This window comes from Saimiri boliviensis, chromosome 7 (genome assembly GCF_048565385.1).
Source record: "Saimiri boliviensis isolate mSaiBol1 chromosome 7, mSaiBol1.pri, whole genome shotgun sequence".
Taxonomy (NCBI): Eukaryota; Metazoa; Chordata; class Mammalia; order Primates; family Cebidae; genus Saimiri; species Saimiri boliviensis.
Genome location: NC_133455.1, coordinates 59339990 through 59365550, shown reverse-complemented (window position 1 = coordinate 59365550; position 25561 = coordinate 59339990). Strand labels below are relative to the sequence as shown.

Sequence of the window (25561 nt, the reverse complement as noted above, 5' to 3'; positions counted from 1 at the left end):
CATGATGTCCATCTTATCTAAAACTCTGATAACTGTTTACTCTGACAAATAGCATAATCTTCATGGTCTCCTGCTCCTCTGTCAGTCTTTGAATGTTGGAGTTCATGGAGCTCTGTTGAAGGCACTCTTCTTTCCATTCTGCAAGTTCTTCCTGATTTTAGTTACCTTCTACTCTCATGGTTTCAATTACTCCCAAATCTGTATCTCTAATTCAGACGTTTTATGTAAGTTTCTCCCTGTGATAGGTAATTGCCCATCGAGGTTGCCTTTTTGAGCGTGCTTGCAAGGCCAAATCCATGATTTTTCTCTCGTCCTCCTTTTCTCAGTAACTCTTATAGCCATCCACCAAATGCTCAAGCACAACACTTGAACGTCAACATAGGCTTCCTTGTTTGTTTTTTTTTTTTGCCATGTATAACAATTAGACTCTAGGTCATGTCAATTTAACAATTCCTAAAGTTTGTTGAATTCTTCCTCTCTTTTCTTGCTGCCACTTCCCTATTGCAGGTTCTTGTCTCTTTGCAGTACTCTTACAATAATAGCCTCTGTCTCACTGCCTCTGTAATTATACAAACACACTTCAGCCTCTTCCCTTTATCCCAAGAATCATTCTGAAAAGCAAATGTGATATTTCCCTGCTGTAAAAATTTCTATGTGAGATTTATAATCTAAGCCCCTTAATATATCCTCTGCATATTTTTTCAGCCTCTTGTTCTTCAATCTCCAGCCTCAAATGTATCAAAGTATGTACTTTCTTTTCTTTTCTTTTTTTTTTTTTTTTTTTTTGAGACAGGGTCTCATTCTGTCACCCAGGCTGGGGTGCAGTGGCACAATCACAACTCTGCAGCCTTGACTGCCTGAGCTCAGGTGATCCTTCCACTTCAGTCTCCTAAGTAGCTGAGACTACAAACATATGCCACCATGCCCAGCTAATTTTTCTACTTTTGGTAGAGACAAGGTTTCACCATGTTGCCCAGGCTGGTCTCAAACTCTTGGGCTCAAGCAATCCACCTGTCTCAGCTTCCCAAAAGCACTGGGATCACAGGCATAAGCCTCGATGCACTGTTAATATCCAATTGCTTGGAATTGTCTGCATAAACCATGTCTTTTCATGTCTCTTTGTCTTTGTTTATGTTGATATTCTACCTAAAATTACTTTCTTCCCTGTTGCTCAGAGCTACTCCATGCTTAATCTAGATACTATTATCTCCTAGAAGCCATTCCCAAGACCCCACAGCTACAGAGACCCTCTCTGAGAGCTGTGTATAATTTTATCACCATTGCATTTAGCCACAATATGTGGAAATTATCTGATTACATATCTAGCTCTTCAGCTAGATAATATAATACCTTCAAGGAAGAGACTGTGCATTACTATTATTTTCATAGGACTATATAAGTAAAAACAAATAATACTTATTTAGAAAAATAATTGTTATTTGCCTGGATAATTGGACACTTTTGTGACATACTGATTGAGAATAATCACTTATATTATTATTGAATGTCTGTTTGCTTTTACTTAGTTAACTTTTTTTTTTCCCCATGGAATAGTTCAATGTTAGAATCACAAGAAATCTCAGTGGTCATTTAGTTTAGCCTTCTCATTTTATAGATGAGGAAACTAAATTCTACAGAAGCTAAATTAAATCTTAAATTAGATACTTAAGATCCCACAAGCTAGGGAACATTAGAAAACCTCTTATAACAGTGTGTAAATCCCTGTCTTTAAAAACCCAGAGCCTTATTTTTATTATACTTACCTTAGTTCTAAAAGTATGATAACCTGTAATAGGTATTGTTAGCATAGTGGGGACAAATCAGTAAAATGAGAATTCTTTTCAACTCACTGATACAAGTTGCTCCTTGTCTTGGGTCAAAAGTCAAGTAATTGTGTTTGTAGAATAAAGATTAGGCAATCCAAATGAAAAAGTAGATGTTTTACTTTAATGTACATATGAAAAAAGCTAATATTTTGGAGAACATTTTTGAGAATGCATTTTGCCTCAGTTTCTAAGAATGAAATATGACAATGCCAGTGTCGATTATGACTAACCATACCAAAGGATCTGACAGTGCCCAAGTTGATCCTGCAGTTCCTCTTGCCTTCGCTGGAATCATTTTCCCTTCCAGTGAGCTAGGTTGCTTTGTAATTGAAAATTTTAAAATAGTTTATTCTCAGGCATGGCTTAGAAATATACTGTTAATCCCTAATCCAGTTATAGAGTGCCCCTTTAAAAAAATGTGCTACAACTCAAACTTCTCTGAAACAATGGGAACCATATCAGGTGGGGTCTGATGATATCCCATAGCCATAACTCTTTGTTCCTCCCTGACTCCCTAGAGAAGTGGGCTTGGGTGCTCAGATATCTGGCAGTCTCTAACAACATTGATCAAATGGAACTTGACAAGAACTCTAAAAAGTCTTTATGGTAATATTTTTAATTACTACCTGCATTGAAATAAACTCTTATTTTCTTTTGAGGTATGGAGAAGCATTGTTTATGAATTCCAAACTTATCAGTGGAGTCACAGAATTTCTTAATACTGAAGGTGAACTCAAAGAGGTAAATATTTTAAGACGAGGTCTAATTATTTTCTTTTATAAACATCTGAAATTGTCCATTTACTTCAGTCATTTCTTTGCAACAGATTCACATCCATTCCTTTTACTTACACACGTGCACCACACACACACACACACACACACACACACACACACGTTAAAGATGACTCAATTCATGATTTGCAAAGGATATTTTTTAACATATCTAACATTGAAGGCCTGCAAGAAATATTTGAATGTAATGATTTTCAGTCCTGGAGACCCACAATCTGCTTCAGAGATCATTGATCTAATCAGCTATTCCTCAAATGATTCTATTAACTCACTGTAAGATTCACTTAATAACAAAACCATCCTGTCAATGGCTCAGTATTTGTATAAAGGTCTAAGGTTGGTGTTGAGATACAGACTGTATGTCTCACTGCTTTGTGGTCAGTCCTAAACAGACAGTAGGCATACTGTACATAATAATATTGGTTTGTGCTATGTAGCCTCTTAAATGAAACAACTTATGCATAGAATGAAGCATATCTGCTAATATATATTGAGATTAATAAATTGTTTTAAAAATGCTTGGTAAAATCACAAATGAATTTCATTAATGAAAATAAACCTGATTTTTAACGACTGGTGTCGAGGTTACGGGAGTATGTCACATTTCCTTACTATGTTATTTCTGGCTTATTACTCTGGAAATTTAAGCTGGCGAGTTTTGTTTGATTGTTTGTTTTGCCATTAAGTCACGTCACTAATATAGAGAGATTAGAAATGGGGAGGGGTAAGGAGGTAGGCAAAAAGAAGCAAAATATAGACTCTTTTAATTGATTACAATGAATTGTGCTTCAACCATTAATTGCCTTTTCTTGTGCTCCTGTTCTCTATTGTAAAATATAGCTGATATGTGGCATTGAGAATGATGGTTTTCTCAGTTTTCACTGACAGAATGTCTAATGCTGTGCCCTGCAGCTAATCACACTAAGCAGCATTCCCTAGAATCATCAACGCTGGCACCATCCTTAATGTCTTCTAATATTGTCCAGTTTCCTATGATTATCCCGCATGCATGCACCAACTTGGATTCTTTCACACCATGAGCTGAGCTAAGCTAAGTCTCTGATTGCAATGATTTGAAATTCAGTCTTTATCCCTGCTATGTGTGTTCCCAACCCTGAAGGATTAAATTTGAAAGCCCCAGAACATTTTTTACTGTTTTTTTTTTTTAATAACGGAAGCTAAATGGAAAGGACTGTTTTCATATCCATAAAGAAACAGAAAGAAAAAACAATCCAATTAATGATTGCTTCCAATTTTCTCTGTATTTAAATGAAGTACTTTTAATTTCATGATTTTACATTCAATAATCTGGGAATGAAAGACTCATTTAGTCACAACCTGTGCAGCCACTGAAGTGAGCATGAAGCGAAATCTCTCCCCCTCCTCTTCTCTCCTGTTTGCTCCCTTTGTTCTTTGTGCTTCTCTCCTTCTCTTTTATCTCCTCTCCTCCCTGCCTCTCTCTCATCCCTTCTCCTATTTTTCTGCTTCTCTCTTTCCTCTAACTCTGTCTGCCTTTCATATTTTTCTGGACTTGATAATACCCAGGCCCTGAAAAGAAAATATTTTAGACATTTTATTGATTTTATCACATACTGACCGTTTTGTCTTATATATTTCATGTGTTTATCTAATTTTTGCAATTTATTTAATTACCATTTTAGATGTTTCAAAGTGCCCCTAAAATGAAGGGTACAATTTCAAAATTGAAACTAAATTATGGTTTTTATTTCATTACCTACAAAGCAGCTAATGTCACAATGCAGTTTCTCAGTGCCACGAGGAATGAATCTGTTCACTACGGAGTTACTTACTCTGGCTTTGCAGTTCAGCAGGTGCTGCCTGAGGCTCTTTAATACTTTCATCATCTATAAGATTGAGGAACACTTTTGTCAGGTGGGGTGGGGATTTTGTTTTTTATGATGATAACCCCGCTTTCTTAAATAGAAAAGGCTGAGAGAATTTCAGTCACATTCTACCTTAACCCATAAACCTCATAAGCAGAAAGCCCAAGGTGCTGCCTTTGGATATGGTATATTCTTATTTCTAAGAGTTTATAGATCAAAAGGGAATCAGCATCTTTATGAATTCTGAAAACTCATTCCAGATTTTAATGATCCTCCTTAGCTTTAAATGCATTCAGTAGAGATGCTTACGCTGGTCCATGGTTTCCTCCCCAAAACAGCATTCTAGTACCTGAAACTGGAGTTTCCTTTTAATTACATGGCTCTAGCAATTTGAACAATATTTCTCCATGAGGCAATCTATCATTTATTTCATTTTAGATTAATGGAGACAATCTTCTTGAACCTCGGATGCCCTTGCCATTTTTCCACACCAATGACCATTAACCAATCCTTTCATATGCCCATTTTTCCACTTTTTAAACTTAACATACAACAATGTTGTGGAGGAACATAGAGCCTATGCATCAAAGACTTTGCATTTACAGTTTTAATATTGAAGGTATAAAGTTTATAATAGGGCAGTACTTAATTCTATTTATTTATACAGTTACTAAGAGTGTACTATGTTTTACAATCGACTCTAAAAATAATTTATCTTATGATGTTGAAATCTAGGATATCCTGAAATAAGAGGGACATTTTTACTGCTAAAATATTTCTAATAGAGAAATTAGCAAACATCCTTCAAAGCTGTTTGCTAAGAAGATCAAGGAGCACAAACAACATTGCCATTTTTTACTAAACATTTTATCAAAGTGCATAAACTTGCAAAGCATACCGTAGTATAGTTAGAAAACACAATTACAAAAACAAAAACAAAAACAAAAACCCTAATTTGGCAGCATAAATCCTACCGAAGAGCTGAAGAAATAAGCAAATTGGATTGCTAAATGCCTTTATTTTAGTCCAAGCCCTCTAAAGTGAGGCAGGGGTTTGTAAGGCACTGTGAGCATGCACTAGGGCCAGTTACAGGCGATTTCGACCACTGGTTGGATATCAGAGCTATGGATAATTACAGGGCCTAAGATCAACTAATGGCAACTGTGGAAAGTGGGCCAGATGTGTTCCGAAGAATAAGTTCTTAAGATGCATATAAGGCACCTCAGACTGTCTGAACCCACAAGGGGAGTATTTTTTTACTGTACTTAAATCATAATGTAAGAAGTCAATCTCTAGAGACCCACCAGTTCACATTTTCTACTGAGAGTTCTTTTGCAGGATAATCCAACCTACTATCCTTGTGTCAATAAACGTTTATATTCAAGCCCATAGTTTGCCTTTGAGGAGGACTTGAGAGTTTTACTTCAAGTGTTTAGGCTGGCTTACCATTTCATAAGGAAACCAAGAGCACGCTCCACAGAGTTAAAGTTGTGCAAGGGTCATTTTTGACTCTCTGGTGTATTCAGTGACTGCCTAGGAAAACATGTAATAATTCAGAATATACTTTAAAAGGAGTATATGTGACTTTTTTCTGATTGACCTATAACATGTAAATAATGCCGTGACAATATCATATTTTTGTAAGAAATTAAAATTCAAAGCATAGATCAAAATATATTACATTTTGCTTTATAGACTGGATGAGTCTGAACATAAACACAGCAGTACAAATGTATTATTGTGTTAATCAGATAAAGTTTAAAATTGTGATTCAAGTACTTCTATTAGACTTCCTTTTATATATATGTGTATATACATTTCTATCCCCATGGCACAATGCCTGTAATATTTGTTAATTCCAATCCCTTTGCTTCTTCCCTTTTTTCTTAGTATATGTAATTTGTTCAAATGCCAAATCAGTTTTAAGAACAACACCTATAATTTTTTGTCATACATTGGATATTTTACATATTTGTTATAAAAGCACAGTGGGTTTGAAATCTTCTAAATGATGTACCTCTGAGATACAGTTATCCATTGCTAATGCTGCTGGGCAAAGGGCTTTGTAGGAAAGCAGAGTAAAAACTGAGAAAACCCATCAGCATCATGTAATCAAAATAACATTTATAAATACACTAAGCTATCCATGAACAAAGTTCTAAATTAATTCAGAAAGTTATAACTGCATTTTAACTCTGTCCTCCACCACCATTTCTGCCTGCCCCTGTGCCAATCTTGATACACTATATTTCTCTCCTGGCATATCCTCCATGTGGCACCCACCACATGATGAATCACACTCCACACTAATTACACCACATAATGTTTCTGAATTGCAAGTTGATTTTTCACATTTGTCTATTAGCATCACAATTGTTAGTTCGTTGCCAGCTTCTTAAGATATATCAAACAGAAAGGAAAAACTTCTGGTATTTAATCTTGAAGGAAAATCTCTGAGTATTTCCAGAGTATGTGAACTCTCTAAATAAAATTTTATGCCAAAAATATGCCAAAACACTTAAAAATTATAACATAAATGCTCAGATTCTCTAGGTAACACCGTATCCCTCCTTCAGTCTTTCAAAATCTAGTTACACAGGTGATTGCAATGTCATTAATCATCAAGATTTCAGAGCATTATTTTTTTTTCGACCAGATAATACTTTGGTTATTCCTTGACATCAAAGATAATGTCAAGCCCAAAACCATTCATTTGGAGAAAATAAAAAATAATTTTCTCTCTATAAATAAAATGTGAACTTTAATTCTTTTATTCAGTTTTTAAGGCTACTTTGTACATTGTATATGCGTTGAAGTTAGAACCAGTCCTAACTTCAATCTTATCAACTTATTTTGAAATGATAAATTAAATGTCTGTTTTAATATCTAATCATGAAACATGAAGCTGAATTTGGAGCTATTAAGTTGTAATGTCCACTGCTTTGTGTGTTCCAAAATCAATTACCTCACAACTAATTGACATAATCTGTTTTATTTCATTTTGTTTACCAAGTTCACTTCACAATATTAAATATATCTTCTGTAGTGATTGTGGCATTTTGTTTCAAATGGATTCTGTTTTCTAATTTTCCAAATAGATTCTTGTTCATGTATATTGGACATTAGTTCATTTTAAGACATGCAGATTTACCATTTAAAATTTCTTTTTCCAGCTCAAGAACTTCATGAAAAGCTATGATGGGGTAGCTGCTGCTTCTTTCTCACGAGCTGTGGAAACTGTTGAAGCCAATGTGCGCTGGAAAATGCTTTACCAAGATGAGCTTTTCCAATGGTTAGGAAAAGCTCTAAGACATTAATATATGTATCTTATAAACAATTCAACTCAGACTTTTATGAGAAAACATGCTTTCTGTGGAATGAGGAAAATGTGCTACTTGGAAAATGGCCAGATTTTCAGTGTTAACGTGGGAGGAATTTTTTTAGTTTTTACATTTTGGTTTTGCGGGATGTTTTTTGTTTCATTCATTCTGCTCTGTTTCTCTACTGGGTCTTCCTCTCTAAAGAAACTCTTGCAAGTGAAACTAGCCATGATTGCTTCAGCTGTACATTCCTTGCTGTACAGGACCAAATATGATAGTGATGCATGTTGATGTACAGTCAATTTGGAAAAACTTACCCAGAATATTCTGTGCATGGATATATGGTCCTGCCTGTGTTCCAGCATGCTTATTTCAAACCTCCAAGGTTGTGTGTGAATATGTGTTACATCCAGGATGGGCATTATGCAAAAGCACAAAGATTATATATGACAATCAGTGTTGCAATGAAAAAAAAAAACTAAAAACAGAAATCATATTCTCAATATTGGGCAATGTGAGAGGTAAAAGAGCCCTTGAAATGATTAATATCACTTATTTCAGCACTTAGATTGTCTGGCAATGATTATTGTGTTGCTAACTCATTTTCTTTGAGTTAAAGCTGTGAATACATTTTAAAAGGCATATAATGTATGCATATGTATATGTACATAGGGAAGACTCATATGTATATAGTATGTTGTACACTGCACATGTACAAAGAATGTCTTCAGATCAAAGAAAATTTATCTCTTTTTATAAACTTAAGGACAGTTGCAAAAGGCTTCAAAGAATTTATCTCAACATTATTCTATGTCCTGACTAAATTTCTCTACTGTTACAAATTTTTCGTCTACTTCATAAACAACGGTCTATTCTACTACATGAAGATGAGTACGAACAAAATTTTTGTATAAACTAACCACTCTTCCAATTCTCCTGTGTCAGTTTTGCCTATAGATTCTGCCATTTTTTTTTTTTTTTTTTTTTTTTTTGGCCAAAGTTCCTACTGCATGAAACAATTATGTAAACTTATACTTATTAGTGCTGAGAAAGAATTTATTTTCCATCTTGTTTGTTTTCCTACCTTACGTTGGGTAGTCCAGAGAGTTAAAAATTCTCTGTATGTTGGTCTTTATGTCTGTGTTGCTCTAATCCTCCACTAAGCAAGCGTACCTCAAGTGGGTCTATTAGCATTTAATGACCTTTTATGCCGGTTGTGCCATCCCTTAAGATGAAAAGTTCCTTTTCTTATGTTAATGTACAAAGCTTTTCTTTTTGCACTGACAACTCTGTTCTACCTGGGAATTTTGAATAGCCATTTTCATGGCTGTGTATGTAACACAAATGTTTTTAAATGGTATTCTCACCCAGTAGGCCAGCTCTCCAAACACTGCTTAGATGCTTCAAAATAGCATATTTTAAGTTTGCCAGTTTAAAATACCAATGCAACTACTCGACGGAGCCAAATATTTGTAAATCACTTCCTATATTCCTGAGGTTTTTCATGCCTCCAAATCTTACAAATCATTGAAAGAAATATATTATAATACTAATCACTGAATAGTGAAAATAGTTAGACATTTTAGAAACCAGAGCCATAGAATTATTTTAAATTACTAGAAAAGAGGAACTATTTCCTAATCTATAAAGTACCACCTAAAATTGAATTTTATCATTTAAGCAATTAATACCGATTAGTCATACTTAACTTTTTCAGTACTTCATTCAATTAAAATACGTGAATTTTAAATATTTTATGTGATGTGCACAGGCATGATAATGCTTAGTATAAAATCTAAACTTTTTCCATTAATCAGAAGTGATAAAATTTATTTACTAAACATCACATTTAAAAATTCTTGATTAAATGGGTAACTTCTAAAACATAACAATAATAAACACCACACTGCAATGCAGGTCCAAAATATGTGCTATATCACCACTGAACTCATGTAATACATAAGAAAAAATTAGAGGTGGATGTCTTGTTTTGTGTCATGAATTACTAAAAACTCTTAGTTGTTGTGGTATATTTTGAGTAAAATTACCATTTCCAGATCCGAGTTTGAAGAGATTTCATAGTTGTATTTTCCTCCCCGCTGTTAATAATCATAATCCTTTTTCAGTATTTTAGTGGCCTTGAACAACTGGTTTATCTACAATATCAAATCCTAGGTGTATAATTATGTGCAATGTTCAATACCTCTTGTAATACTTGTTCAACAGTATAGTGGTATCAATGGTATTAAGATGGCATTTTTGTTCTACATATTTTTCAATAATTTATTCTTTCTAATGTTGAAATTATATCAGGCTTTACTGGGTTTTTTTAGTTGTTGAAATAAGTAATATTTTCAAAGTAATAAAATAACCAATGATATCTCTTGGAATAATCTGTAAAATGTAGTTATAAAATTCTATTTTCTACTTAGAGTTTTTATCTTTTCTTTTTTGTTGGTTTTACAAATTATATATATGCATGAAATAACAAACTGTTGAAAGTGTCCAACATCTAGTCATAACAATTTGCTGTGCCTATATGTGTACAAAAGAGTAGTTTCAATTAGAAAGGACAACATTATTTATCACATTGAGTATTAAACATTTCCAGGTAACTTGTAAATAAATAATTTCCCCATTTTTACATATTTTTTCTTAAAATTTTTCTATAATCTTTGAAGTTTCTAAAATACACAATCTCAACCTCTAAGACTAATATCTTCAATACTAGATCTATTCTTGAGTTTCAATAACAGGTATTTTTGTTGGGTCATAAACTCACATTGGTTTATATTATCTCCAGAACAATTATATCATAGGACTGAGATTTTTGTGATAGTATTATTTACAAATATTATAACTATAATATCTTGTGAGGCTATTATTAAGGTTATGCCGTGTATTGATAAAATGCATTGCTTTCTCAAGAACTGTTACACATGTTGTTGTAATTGACTCATCACAAAAACATAATAAATGTTGTTATCCCTAATATTCTGATGAGAAAACTGGGGCTCAGGTAGCAGCATGAGCTATTTAAGACTACAAAATGGGGGTCAGCACAGTGGCTCATGCCTATAATCCCAGAACTTTGGGAGGCTAAGGTGGGAGGATCACTTGAGCCCCAGGGGTTTGAGACCAGCTTGGGCAACATATTGAGACCCCATTTCTGTAAAAATAAAAATGAAAAATTAGCCTGGCATGGTGGTGTATACCTGTTGTCCCAGCTATTGGGAAGGCTGAGGTGGGAGAATTATTTAAGACCAAAAGTTCAGTGCTCTAGTGAGCTATGATCAGTATACTCCAGCTTGGTTGACAGAGTGAGATCCTGTCTCTAAAAAAATAAAAAATTCATACAGTTGTTATTTTGGGAACCAATACAATAACCTAAGTCTATCACAACACCATTCCCCAGTAAAATAAAAATATTTATTGAAAATATCTCTATCCCTTGCATTAGTTGGAAATTTTCCGAATACTAGACCAGCATCAAAATACACAATTAAATATATATGCAATAATTACATTGTTTGTTAACTTTTGCATTTCTAATTTGCAGATGTTAAAGTGGATAAAATGTTAAAATTTACTTTGGTCAGTATAATTAATCAAATATTGGGACAAATAATTTAATTCATTTAGTTTATTAATTTTATTTCTTGTCTATATCTTTTGTTGAACAATTGTTTAAACATAACCTTAAAGTACTGATAATTTGCCTAATTTTCAACACAAATTTGATAAATTCAGTTTATAGTAACAGATGCTCAGAATGCAGATAAATAGTGTGCACTTAAATCAGTAAAAATAATATTCAGTTAAATGTCTATAAATCTATGCATACTAAGTTGTGAAAAAAATGAAATTATAGTACTACTGGATTAGATAGAATAAAGGAATCTTTAAGGAAGTTTACAATAATACATTTAATTAAAATCTACTGGTGATTAGAATTTTAAGGAATTCTTTTCTAAGAAGTTGGAGAACCTAAAATAGCTTGCTTATTCTCCTGAGTACTGTCATTAAGTAACCATGTACTCCTAGTACAGAAGTATAAGCACATATAATGAGAAATAGTTAAGATTTCTTACACCTGTTTTTTCCTGTATCAGAGATCATAGCTGAATTATCATTTGACACTAATAGTTACATATTGTTTCAATATGTAACTACACTTTAAATTAATATAAAACTATAATTAAAGAAATGTTTATTGAGCATCTTTTATTTCACAAGGCACTTACTGAGGAAAAGGAATACAGAAGATGAATAAGGCCTGAAGGAATTCATATCAAAATAAATGAAGAAAAATGAAGAAATAATGAACTAGGAGAATGAGGCCAACAGGAAAAATAATTCCTTGCTACAGTGAAGAAAGTAAATCATTTTTAGGTATACATAATATACAACTATTTTTGTACACCAGTTCTCAAAACTTTTATGATACTTAGCATAATTTTTATTGTTTGATTTCCTAGTGCTAAACTGTGTTTTACAGAAATATGTTACATTTTGAAATTATGATCAATATGGTTTAAACTCTAATAATTGGAATGTAAATTGGGATGGAATCTATTATTAAGAAAAGCTGTTTGAATGATTTAGTAGTATTAGTAAGTTGCAGAAATACTTTAATCTACTTATGAAAAAGTAGTTCACGTTTTCTAAAATGGTTTCAGCATACTATTGGTATCTCACAATATGTTAATTTTAAACTAATCATATTCTTTAAAGCAGATTCAATAATACTTATCCTAAGCAATAATTCGTTGAAATTAGTATATGTGAACTTATGAAAAAATGTTCTTGTAAAATATTCTAGAATCCCACATTTTAATTATATAAGAATAGTCTTTTGTTCAATTGCTTTGAACTAATGATGAAGTTTTTTAAAAATTTTAAATATTTTATTTAATGTGATATAGATTTAGGAAAAGTCTAACAAAAATGTATTTCAGTAGTTTTTATTTTTTATTTTGTGAAATTTTATTTTAAGTTTAGATAAGGAAAGTTTTTAAATTGTCTTAAATATTTAATAAAAGCCGTTGTTAAAAATATATGTTCTAATGTTAACTATACTATATGTACGTCATTGCATGCATTTTGTTTTCTAAATAGGTTTTTCACAACTGGCCTTACTAGTAGATGATTTTACCCTAGATTTTGAAAACATAGTACTTTAATAGCTTTTATTTCAAATACGTAGTACTTTAGGGATAGTACTTTGAAAATGTTTATCTTTTGTACATTCCTAGTTCATTTATTAATGTAAAAATGAAAACAAAATGAATCTTTTGTTATGAATTAAATGTTTGTGCTGTATTAATGTTAGGTGAGTTAAGATAGAGAGAAGCAACAAAAATTCAAATGCCTACTAAATGCTAGGCAGTTTATAGGTGTTATCTCAATTAATAACCCTGTGAAATGTCATAGATCGAATTCACCAAAGAGTAGATGGAGGCAGAGTTGTTATCGGTTTACATAATTAATTAATTGTATTCACTGGTATTCAAAACTCTGCAAACTCAAGTCTTATATGGCTCACACTAGTCATTAATCTGCCTTCAGCATGCATGAAAACATAATGTTTATTTGTCCAGACCATTCTCTATAGCAGATTTGAATAGGTACTTAGTGTACTTCATCATTGTCACTGGCTCTTTCGAAAGAAGTGTTAATTAGTGTATTCTGGTTTACCATTCATTTCTTAACAAGGTTCCTTTATACATTCCATAACAAGTTTTCATGAAAACATTTTACTTTAGCATGTTGTGCAGTGGATTTTAAGCTATAATAGGTCATTAGCAGGTACTTCAGCCAACAAGCCACACACAGGAACTTAAGTGAAAAGACAGAATGAATTGCAAATCTTTTACCAGTGGACCACAAAGTTAAGGTTGAGCTTCTGTCTTTGCAAGTGGAGGAGACATATTAGTCTAACCAGAACTTCCCTTTTGATTAACAGCGAGGTCAGAGAATTATCTCTGTCTTTCTGTTTAGAAGTAGAGATAGACTGCAATTGCTTAATTTGTTTGAGCTTACATTTTCAATGGGTCTGCTGTGTATAGATACAGTCTAAGACAAGTGTTTTGACTTGCCTCTGCATAGGTCAACTTCCTTCTCATCACCCACATTTCTCTTATGTAAGTAAATGAAAGAGTGCAATGTTTTACAGAAAATATTACGGTGGAGTTAAGAACATCTGCCTCAAATGCACAGTGCATTTAGTTTTTTAAGTTAATCATTTAGTAGCTACCCTTTTAACCCCTCCCATGTTTACAGTATTTCATTTGCTCTTGTAAACAATTCTGTTCCCACCTTTACATAGCTTATGACCTGCTGGGTGAGAACATTCCTTATTAAGTTTTTGCTTTTCATTTTCATTTAAAATAGCTTTATTAACTAGCATTACTCAAATGCAAAACATTTTTCAAGTGAATATTTCCTTAAATGCTGTATTTTACATTTCAAAATATTGTATAATAGCATTTTCACATTATCCTTTTGAATGCTACCTATATATTGCCATATATAAATATATCTATCATTTTTATTCCTATATTTTAATCTCTTTGCATTTTGATAATATTAAAAAGAGATTAGGGCTGAAAAACCAAAAAGGATTAGGACTTGCATTATGGATTGTCTAGTTACTTGAACAATAAGAGAAATTCTATCATTGAGCTTTGATAATTGGCTTACTGGACACTACTGACTTTATTAGACAATCTTTAAAAAATATTATATGAACTATTTTGAATGAGCCTAAATTTATTCAGTAATAAAGTTTTTTCCCTTAAAGCTATTCCCCAAGTGAACAGACTTATTTAAAATATGCCATATAAAAGCACATTTTCATTCTACTATTTTATGATTTTGAAATTAAAAATCATAAAACTTATGATTTTTACACTTATTTCTTTCAGTAAATAAGTGTTAAAGCATTGACCAAATAAATAATCTTTTGTTAGTTTAGCAGATAAATGTTTTCTATGGTATGCCTTTAAAATTATTCAGTAAAAATTGAATTAGCGTGTATTCAACATGAAATTTTTATTCCATTGTGACCAAGCACTAACAAAATTGATTTTTCTAAGTAAGAAAATTTGTCTTCTGTATTTTAAGTGAATTAATATGAATTTTGCCTCTGATAATAAAATTTTGTACAATAATGTATAATGTATCACAATTTAAAAAGTTTTAATCTTCTGACATGCAGATAAGGCCAAAATAAATAATATCATCTGTTTTTTAATGCTTCTATTTTCACTTGAAAATACATTTTTAAAATGTTGCACATATATACTGTAGAGGTCCCTGCAAATGGAAAAAAAAAATTATTCTCTTCTGACACAGATTTTTTCAAAACTATACACATGCTGAAGCTAGAATAAAAATGTATGTATTTGTGCTCTATTGTATAAAGAAAAAAATACCAATTTGGTCTCCTTTCTAATTATATGACTTTAGAATAAGTGAAATGATCTGCACTTTGGTAAAAAGTAATTTCACCTGAAATGCATTTCAGATTGCTTTTTAATAGGTGTTCTGCCTTTGACAGACTGTCAGGCTCTGAATTTCAAGAACAGTTTTCAATAACAGGGCTATAAAATATATATAATCATGACTTGTAAATAGTACTCAGAATATATTTTCAATGTCTCTGGTTTTTCTCTTTCTATGAATTGGGCAGAAAACAGTAGAACTTGACTTTGTGTAGCCACTCATTTAAGCCTTTCTCATCATACTTTATACAGCCATAGATAATCCTGCTCTGGTCCATGAACATGAGGGAAAGAAATAGAAGGCCTTCCAAGCCACAGTAAAGAATATTTCTATTAGAGGATATAGTCCGTGTCTTGTGTCTATGTGTATCATGTGTATGCATGTATGTACTTCTATTTCTCCAGTAGTATCTATATTATATATATGTATAACATATTATATACATATATTTGTACCTAACTATATATATAAAATATCCATATAGTATGTATACACATAATACTATCTACATATATATACATATGTGTATATATCCCATACAGCACATGCACATATATGTTATTTATTTCCCTGTCCAAATAATTGTGCTGCAGAAAAATCACATAAGTCAGAAAATGGCTATTGGAAAGTATCAGTTGGGTACCATCTTAACTTGGAGAGCCTGTCAAATGATTGGTAATTATACTGGCAGGATAGCCAGGATAATCTCTAAAAACTCTGAGAGAGCTTATAGATTCTGGCTCAGTAGATGGTGAGTAGCATATGATCATCTACATTTTGAACATGGATTCTATGTGATTCTGGAGGACGCGATCAGTCTAGGCTGCCCTTTTAAGAAACATTGGCTAGAGTGGTTCGTGTCGGTGACTTTACATTAGACTCACCTGAATTGTTTTTAAAACATGCTGATGCCCGGGCCACACTTCAAACTAACTGAAGATAACCCTGGCATGGGGCATTCATTTAAGCATTTTTTGAAACACCTGATTTTAATATATAGCGTTCAGAACCCCTGAGAGAAGTTACCAAATTAGGCATAAAATATCTTAAGCATTAATTACAGAATCCTACCAGAAGTGCCTAGTTTTCAAAAATCTAAGTTCATACTATTATTTGGCATTCTTCACCAAATCAAACAGGTGTTCTCCATTATCTTAATAGTGAAAAGCAAACAAGAAGTTTGGACCATTGACCTTACTGCCCTGACATGTTGCTGCCACGGTTTAAATCTGAGAGTGGTCTGGCGCCATCCACATGGGTGCCTGATCTTTCCTGGTTCTGACTCTGACTTTCTTCTGTCACCTGCCTTACCTTATCACCAGCTTTACCCTGTAGTCCTATATAAATGAATACGAATAATTCCACAATCAACAATAACAATTTTTAAACTTTTATTTTGTTTTGCACATGTATCTCAGAACTTAAAATACAAAAAAAAATTTTTTTAAAGAAGAGGAGGTTCCCATTGGAAAAGTTTATTATTAAATGACTGTACCTTTGCTCTGCTGAATGGAACATTTTTTTTTTCTTTCTGCTTTTCATTTCGCAGTTCCCTAACATTAGAGATCAGGAATGACATACGTCAAAATTGTTATGCAGAAAGATACACACCATAAACTATTATTAAACACTATTGTCATCTGAAATGTTATTCTTTTTCCATATCTCTTTTTTGTTGTTGTTTTTAATTTACTCTCCCTTCTCATTCTCTCTCATGTGACCTGCCAGCTAAGCATTGAGCCATTTCAGCAACAGACACTCTAGTTTTACTTGACATTGCAAAAAGAATAGTGGAAGATTTAAGCTGTTTCTATATCAGTATGCATAATAGAAAGTGACATGTGTTCCTGGAATTGTCAAACAAGACCCAAAGGGCATCTGGATACATAGAAACTGCTTGGTTGTACTTTTGAGTCTTTGTGTTCGTTCGTCAATCCTTGAGTTCTGGCTTCCCTTGGGTTGTTAAAATTTGCTTTTCTTTCCTAAAGTCTCTAGCTAATTAGAGATTTTAGCATGCAAACTAATCCCCCCCCCCCTTTTTTTCCCAATAAAAGGAGAACTAGAAATATTGTCACTTCTTGAACATTTTAGCAAGCTGGTAGAGGAAAGAGTGAATTCTTTAATTGGATAACTCTTGAGCCATATCTGACAAAAAATAAACTCTAATCCTCCTGTCCTCCTTTCATTATTTTTTTCATTCTCCATCTTTCACCCCTATGTAATTGTTTTTATAGGATTTAGTATTGAACCTATTTTCATGCAGAAAGGAAATTTTGCTGTAGAGTAAGACCTTCCAAGTTAGTAGCTTCTTATTAAGATATCAGAATTCTTATGATGAATAACTTTACTGAGACATCTTTGATGAATTTAGGTCTGCCGAAGAACTCCAACAACTGCCTGCTAGGTAAAAAAAAAAAAAAAGAGAGAGAGGGAAATATTTAATGAGCAAAGATCTATGTAGAAATCCTAAAGCTAAATCTTAATAGGAATAGCTTTATTCCATCCACTTGGAGAAATACATGAAATTTTAGCACAAAATCCCTATAAAATAAGGGAATGGAAACTAGGTTTGCCATATTTATGACAGTGGTTGACTTTAGATGACAGTGGTGGACTTTAGCAGGCAGAAAATATGCAAAGATGCAACAGGTATGTAAATAACTACAGGCAGTTTCAGTATATCATGAATATATTTTATAGCCAATGGTTACTCTGGTTCTTGGTTAATCCAAATATTTTCAAGGGATGATATTTGAGAAAAATAATTGGGTGGAATAGATGTAATGTTTCAAGTGATAAGCACAACTTCTAAAGTAAATATTACTTTCAATCCTTAAATCTTATTCACATTGCCTATGAAACACAAAAGCTGGCTGGTGTTTATGAGGCATTTAAGTGTAGATGTATGTGTGTATGTTTTCGATGGAAGAGAAGGGAAAATAAGAAAAGGTTAAGAACAAATGACACAACTTTTAACCAAGCATATTTTCACATGAAATTAAAGTCCCATGTTACATGTGAATATATTCTTCAGTCTTTTAGAATAAGTTTCTTCAATTTGTTAGTTTGAAAACCCTCATATTATTGCATATGAAAATGTACCTGGTGAGTTAGAGGAGAGATTTAGGTTGAAGTGTAATATGATTACTTTTCATTCAAGAGAAAGGATATGAGTTTCTAGAACTGTCAAATAAGATTCAGTAGATATCTGGGTACATAGAAACTGGGTGTTCTCTTGAGAGCAAAAACAAACACACACACACAAAAACAGCAAGACCTAACTTTGGATAAATTAAAATGAAAAACTCATGTTGCTCTTTCTGATTAGTAATAAACACAGGAACTCCAAAGTGAGAGGTGAAGATGAGCATCTCTTTGTTCTGCCGTAAATTCTTTTTAAAATAGAGATCCCATGTGTTGTTTCTAGACATTCTCAATTACTTGGATCAAATGACTAAAAGCAAATTCTTTGCCTGACTTTCATGCACAAAAATCAAATATGCTTTAACTATAGATGTTTTCCTTACTTACTATAATACTCATCTTCACTTGAGATATTTGGTTTTGTAATATAGCCCTAGTAATGATTAGCCAAACTGCGAAGATAAAGCAAAATATCATTTGGCATACCCTAGTTTCTATATTTCTAGTAACATCTAAACTTACAATTTCCTTATAAAGACGAGCGTGATCTACATAGCTCTTGGCTCAATTAAAGATCCAAAGTTTGAATAGCCAACTCACAGTTTAATGCTGGCCGTTTTTTACACACAAGACAAGGTATTAATATTTTGTTCTTGCTAAATGTTATGTGAGCATTTGAGGATCTCGATAATGTCATTCCTTGTAACTTCTCTTTCTACATGTGAGTAGCATGCCACCTTTGTCCTCATTTAAATAATGACATGAGACATCATGGGTTTTTCCCCCCCAAATATCATTGTGCCCGTAGTTCTGTTACCTGCCATTAGTTTCTCAGTAGGTTATGTGTGTAGATTCAGTGGCTATTTTTACATGGTACTATATGTTGTTTTGGGACAACTTCTCTGTGTTCACAAACTATGAACTGCCTTCTTTAGGATTTAATAAAGTAGCTAAAATAACATGGTAGCAGAAACTTACACTTGTACATTTTTAATTTAGCTACCCCCAAAACAGAAATGGCAACTATCAATATGCCATATAGCCAAAAAATGGTTTTAATCTATCTTACATTCTATCTTTTCTTTTCTTTTTTTTCTATTTTTGAAATAGAGTCTCTCTCTGTCACCAGGCTGGAGTGGAGCAGTGTGATAAAGCTAATTTTTTGTATCAATGTAACTGTTTCTCCTCTGAACAGATTTTTTTTTTACCTGTATATAGTCCTTACTGACTATGTTATCCATATTTTAAATCAATATATTTTATCTCCTAGCTAGATAATGAATTCTTCCAGGGTTTAGGTGTATTTATTTCCATTTTTGACAGAAACATCAACTATAATAAATTCTCAATCACAATTTCTTGATTGAGAACAACTTAAATGCCAGCACTAAAACCAACAACTTCCCAGTACGAGCAAAAACAGCAGAGGAAGAAGCGTTTTAAGAATTTAGAGGCACAACCAGAATTAAAAGTGTTGATCATTTTAAAGCATTGCAAAGCTAAAGCTTTAAAGCTCACACTATGTCTTTAATTTGTCCTAAAATATCACTTTAGAGCAACATTAGTTATCAACTTTGATCCACTTGGAGTAAGTAGAAGAAGAGGAGGATAATAAGATGCTATTTCATGACACATCTATTACAGTAATTCATTTACAGTACGGAAACTTTGCCAATGATAAATGCATGTTACTGTGGTGCAATTATGAATGTTCCTTCGCTTTTCAACAATAAAGCTGCCAAAAGGTTGCAAAATCCACAAGGGAGAGAGAAACTTTAGTTGAAAAACTGAACTAACCAAGATAATTTTTTTTAAATAGTGTCTATGTGGTTTATTCAAAGAGATTTTTGTTCACTATTAATAGAAATTCTGTGATTTTAAAAAAGCACATTTTCCATTTAATGATCTACCAACTTCACATATATTTGATTCTGCATGTGTGCTGCTTTCTCAAATTATCATCTAGAAAACATTCACCGTATCTTCTTTTTTGCCACAAAATGTAAATCTATCCAAGAAAATGATACCATTAAAAATTTCAAATTTCTTGCAAGATTTTGGATTGGACTGGGAACATTTCATTAACCTGTTATTCTGTGATATTTTAATATAAAACAGAGATCAGGTAGAATTATATAATCTTTACTAAATGCTATTGGTCTAATCTATAACCACTATGGAACTAATAACTAATATTTTACTGTTAACCTACTGTGTGCACAATCTATATTAGATGCAATGCTGACATTAAAGTAATATAAGGCATAGTTTTTAGTCTAAAAGAACTTTTTCTTATTTGGACAAACAGCAATTATAAATAGAAAAGAATACTATGTAGGGTACAGTATAGTAAAATGTATTTACATATATATATGTATATATGTTTTCCTGTATCCTGTAATATATATAAAATATATATAAATTTTTCAAGTTTTATAAATTATATATAAGTATATATTAATAGGTTAACATAAATGTATTCTATATTATATATTTAATATATTAATATATTTATTAATAGGTTTATATATCAAATATATATATAATAGGGTACAGGAAAACATACAAAATATATTTTGAGGTTACTACAGAGAAAAGGGAAAGTTGTGTCTGGACTGAATGTTTTAAGAAAGCTTTGTGGAGTAAATGGAGTTGGAGAAATATGACTAACCATTACCTGTGGTTTCCATGAAAGGCAAGATAAGAAGCTGTGGGGCCATGTGGGTAAAAATGACATGTAATGATATTGAAGAAGTTAAATAAGAAGACTTCAGGGATCTCTCTTCTTCACCATTTTCATCCACCAAAGTTGCAGAAACTCACTTTTTTCTGATCTGATGATAACAAAGTATTTCCATTTTGAGGTTTATTTTTTAGAATAGTGATTACTGTAAGAAGAATCTAATATAGAGAACAAATGCCTTCTTAAAATGTGAGTGATGGAACTATATGGCAGGAAAGGAAATAAACAAATTTATGTATAATCATTTAATGTATTTACTTCATGATTTTTTTCGCAATTCTCAAGCCTCAAATTTGTTTCTGTGAGGGGTTCTGGCCTAGGATGTGAAGGGGATCACGGAGCATGAAGGGCTGGAGAATTGGAGAACCACTGATTGATTGGGGTAATGAGGATGAAATTCATCTGGATGTAGAAACTGCATTCTTCAATGAGTCAGCTACTTGCTGAACCCTTCAGGTCAGGTGATGTAGGTAATTTACTAGTTTCCAGAAGTTGAGAAACTGAAGTGGAAAGCTTATCATCTCTCAATTTCTTAGACTTTCTTTATAGAACAGAAAGAAACAAGGAAACTTGTGACAAGGATTACATGAACCTGGTGTAGTAAGCAGTGACTACTACAAAGAAGTGGACAAAAGGGCAAGCTGATTAATTTATTTAAATATATGACTGCTGCTGATTGTGCTGAAAGCCTAGTTGAAACTTATTTTTTCCCTCAACCAATTTTATAAAAATTCAGGGGAGACAGTTTGAAAAGCTCTTCAAGAAACTAATTGGAATTAATCATGTAAGTATATGTCTTCCATAGTTCAACAAAGGATTTTTGTAGGGACTGACTCTAATAACAATTCTAACTCTGTTTATCTGTTTAAAATTCCCGTTTGTCTTGCTTTTAACCAGTTCCTGCATGCTTTCCATACTGAGGCCAGTTCAAACTTCCTACAGTCAAATTTGTATCATGTTTAATGATTCTCTTTGGTCTGTTGCAAAAAGTTCTTTACCCTAACATTCAAGATCTTTTACAATTTGCCTTTGATGTACTATTTATTCCTTGGTTTTCATTTTCTGTTGTACATCACACATTGGCTATACATTTCTTGACTCCTTTGCAAGCTTTTTGTGGTGATGAGCATTTAGAAAATTCTCATTTGCTGGAGGCTAGATATGGGCTATTTACCAAACACACATTTTATTTTATTATTTTTTTTTTGAGTCCTAGCCCCAGCCTCTGCTGCTTTAGCTACATGCTAACACAGATAAGGAATGCTAGTTTCCTTTTCTTTAGTAGACTGTTGTGTGAGGGCAGATAAAATGTAAAGTAGGGATGTGAGTGAGAATAAAATGTAAATGAGGGATTGCAAGCTTATGCTCAGAGATACAGGAGACAGGAACCCCCCAACCATTTGCAGATGGATACAGGAGAGAGGTAATTGATTCCCCTCCCCCAGCTCCACCAAGACCATCATTGGCAGGTGCTATTGGTTACTGTTCATTGGCTGCAGGGGTGAGCCAGCCTGGCGCCAGCAAAAGATAACAATTACTCAAAGCTGAGTAACAGAAAACCTGTAATTGCATATTGTTTCAAAAATGAGCTGATCATAAATGGGCACGTGCCTGTAATCCAAGCTACTAGGAAGGCTGAGGCAGTAGGATCACCTGAGCTCAGGAGCATCACCTGAGCCCAGGAGCTCTAGATCAGCATTGGCAACATAGTAAGACTCCATCTTAAGAAAAAGAAAACGACAGAAAAAGTGAGCTCCTCACTTTTCGGGCCTCCCTGCTGAGTTCCCTGGCATGTCTTTCCTTCCAGTGTCCTGCAGCTCTTGAGAAGAGCTTGCCCTGCAAGGTGAGAACCTCTTATTGATATTTTATATACTCTTTCATCAATTTTGGATCAACTTCGAGATAATTTTTGAGAAGTACTATTAAATCTGTCCTGTTGCTAAACTCTGATTCCCTTTCATCAGAACTGCTCCTCAGAAAACCATTATTTTTAATAGGCTAATCAGGGTAAAAGGATTCCAACTCTCCTCTTCACCCCTCTCCCACCCACCAAGGAAAGCCTCACCTTTTATTTCATTTTTAAATTCTATCATTCCTTTCATCTGAATATACTTTATCCTTTTATCACTGCCTTCTCAATGCTGTTTATCTTTTAAGGCTCTAAGCATATGTTCTTAAAGCAGGGTACTTGGGCCATTTCTAACTATATCGCATAAGGTGCAGGTTACAAACGCAGATGCTAGGAATCAGAATCTCGAGGAATGGTCCAGATATCTACATTTTAACAAGCTCTCCGCGTATTTTTGTCCATGCAGAAGTTAGAGAAACACTGCTCTACTCAAATGCTATGAAGTCATTTTCCTTCCCCTGGAAAACCAACGTACTTTCTCTGTTTTTGGAATTTCTTTAAAAAAAAAAAAGTTTGTTTTTTACCCTTCCTTTAGTATTTATAACATTTTGTCTTATAATTTATCCTAACATAATGATCTGTGCACTTGTTTTATTCCCTCTAGAAGAGATATAAGCTCCCTGCAGGCTAGGCCTATGTATCTCCAGACCATATGGCATGGGGCTTTGCTTCTAGCAGGTGCTTAATTCTTATCTCTAAGAATGCATGAAATGTTACCTCCAGAACTTTCCCCTCCTCTTCTGTCAAAGCACTGTGAACATAAGCTACAATGTAACTCCAAATCGCTTGTACCATATTAAAATAAATGAACTGCTTAGAAAACCTCTTGCTTGAACTAAGCTTAGTTCACAGAATTTGGTCCTAGATAAATAGTTGACTCAGGCTTTTTTGTTCTCTGTAAATCTCCTTATCAGCAAAAGGTTTATTTCTGAAACTCATGGCTCAATATAGTGAAAAGTAGTCACTTGAATCAAGAACTAAAGAATGATTCATGGTTCAGGTCATAAAAATTACCTATTTGTCTGTCACTGGTGAATCATTTATGATATCCTTAGTACAGTCTGAATTTTCAAAAGGTTAACTTTGGATGTGCATTTTTAGAGTGTGTATGTTTGCTTGCAATATGTCAAACTACAAAAGGGCATTTTCATAAAATATCACTGTTTAATTTCTACAAAATCCATGTGAACGAAGAAAGCATACTCAAATCACAAATTGGAAACACATCTTGGACTTCAAATGTTTAGCTGCAATTACCATGAGACTATTCCTTGGTATTTGGTTTTCCTGAAATCAGGATATAATCTAACTATTTCAAACATGCCTTGCTATGGATTTAAATGAACTGAATGACCTGCTTTGTTTTCTAATATTGAAAAAACATGATGCATTTTCTAAATTTCTAATAAAGCAAGTAAAATCCAGTGAAACAAACACACACAAACAGAAAATGTGATTAAACTACTTATTTTGTTAAAAAAAGAAAAGCTTACAAAGAAAAAATGAATTTCTCTAAGTTTACTGCAGATTTTCTAAGAGCTTTAATTAGCATGCAATATTGCATTTAAGACATTAAATATTAGTGAAATTCTATGAATTCATTACACTAGAGTTGACATCTAAATAATAGCCATCATAGAAAGGATATCACAAATACTTTCACAGAGGTGAAATAAATATACTTGAATATTTTACAGATGTATGCCTTTCTCAAATGATAGAGGAGAAAAACATTTTAGGGAGCAAACATTTTATGCAGGAAAATTTTACAAAAGCCTAAGGCTTAAATAAAAGGTGATGTGATATTTTAAATTCAAAGGAAAAGTAACTTATTAGCATGCCATCAAAAAAGTAATATAAATGCAGAGAAATAGACTGTCAAATGTTAGAAAGTACACATTTTAGAACTATAAAATCTCCTCACAATGAGGTATCCTCTGAAAAATTCCAAGGAAGCCTGACTCTGTCTCTCAGTCAACTCAGTTACATCAACTATCCCCAAATTCAACACTCTCTATCCAACTTCTTCTGGATCATTTGCAAATCCCAGACCTAAATCAGGTTTGAGTTTCTACAGAACATTTCTGAGTGTATCTTGTTGCTTCCTGTCTTTTCCCTGCCTATCTTCCAACTCTAAGATTCCAACCTACACATCTCTGCTAAAATGATTCTTTTTAAATGTTGTTTTCATCAAATCACTCCTCTGCTTGAGAATTTAGAGTGACTTTCCATAACTTGTTACATAAAATCCTAACTTGCCTTGCAGTAACATCTTTCACCAACTGGGCTATCCCTTCATTCAATCAAACAAACAGTCATCACTCTCAGAAACATGTGGGCCTGTATACATTACATAATGTGCTTGATGTTTTTAGGAACATTGCGAAAGATTTTTGAAAAAGTTTACTGATGTCCTTTCAATAGAATGTTGAATATTATTTAGGGTACTCTTCAAGAGTTATTTTATCTAATGTT

At 33.0% G+C, this 25561-nt stretch overlaps 1 protein-coding gene across 1 annotated transcript in view; it reads left to right on the top strand.

Moving 5' to 3' along the window:
- The window catches only part of TRHDE (thyrotropin releasing hormone degrading enzyme), a 406810-nt gene extending 394202 nt beyond the window's left edge, over positions 1-12608 (top strand). The window contains exons 18-19 of the mRNA XM_003927810.4: positions 2486-2567; positions 7638-12608. Coding sequence (XP_003927859.2) covers positions 2486-2567; positions 7638-7781 — 226 coding nt within the window. The 3' untranslated portion in view covers positions 7782-12608. The remainder of the gene's footprint in view (positions 1-2485; positions 2568-7637) is intronic.
- Positions 12609-25561: the final 12953 nt, after the last annotated feature.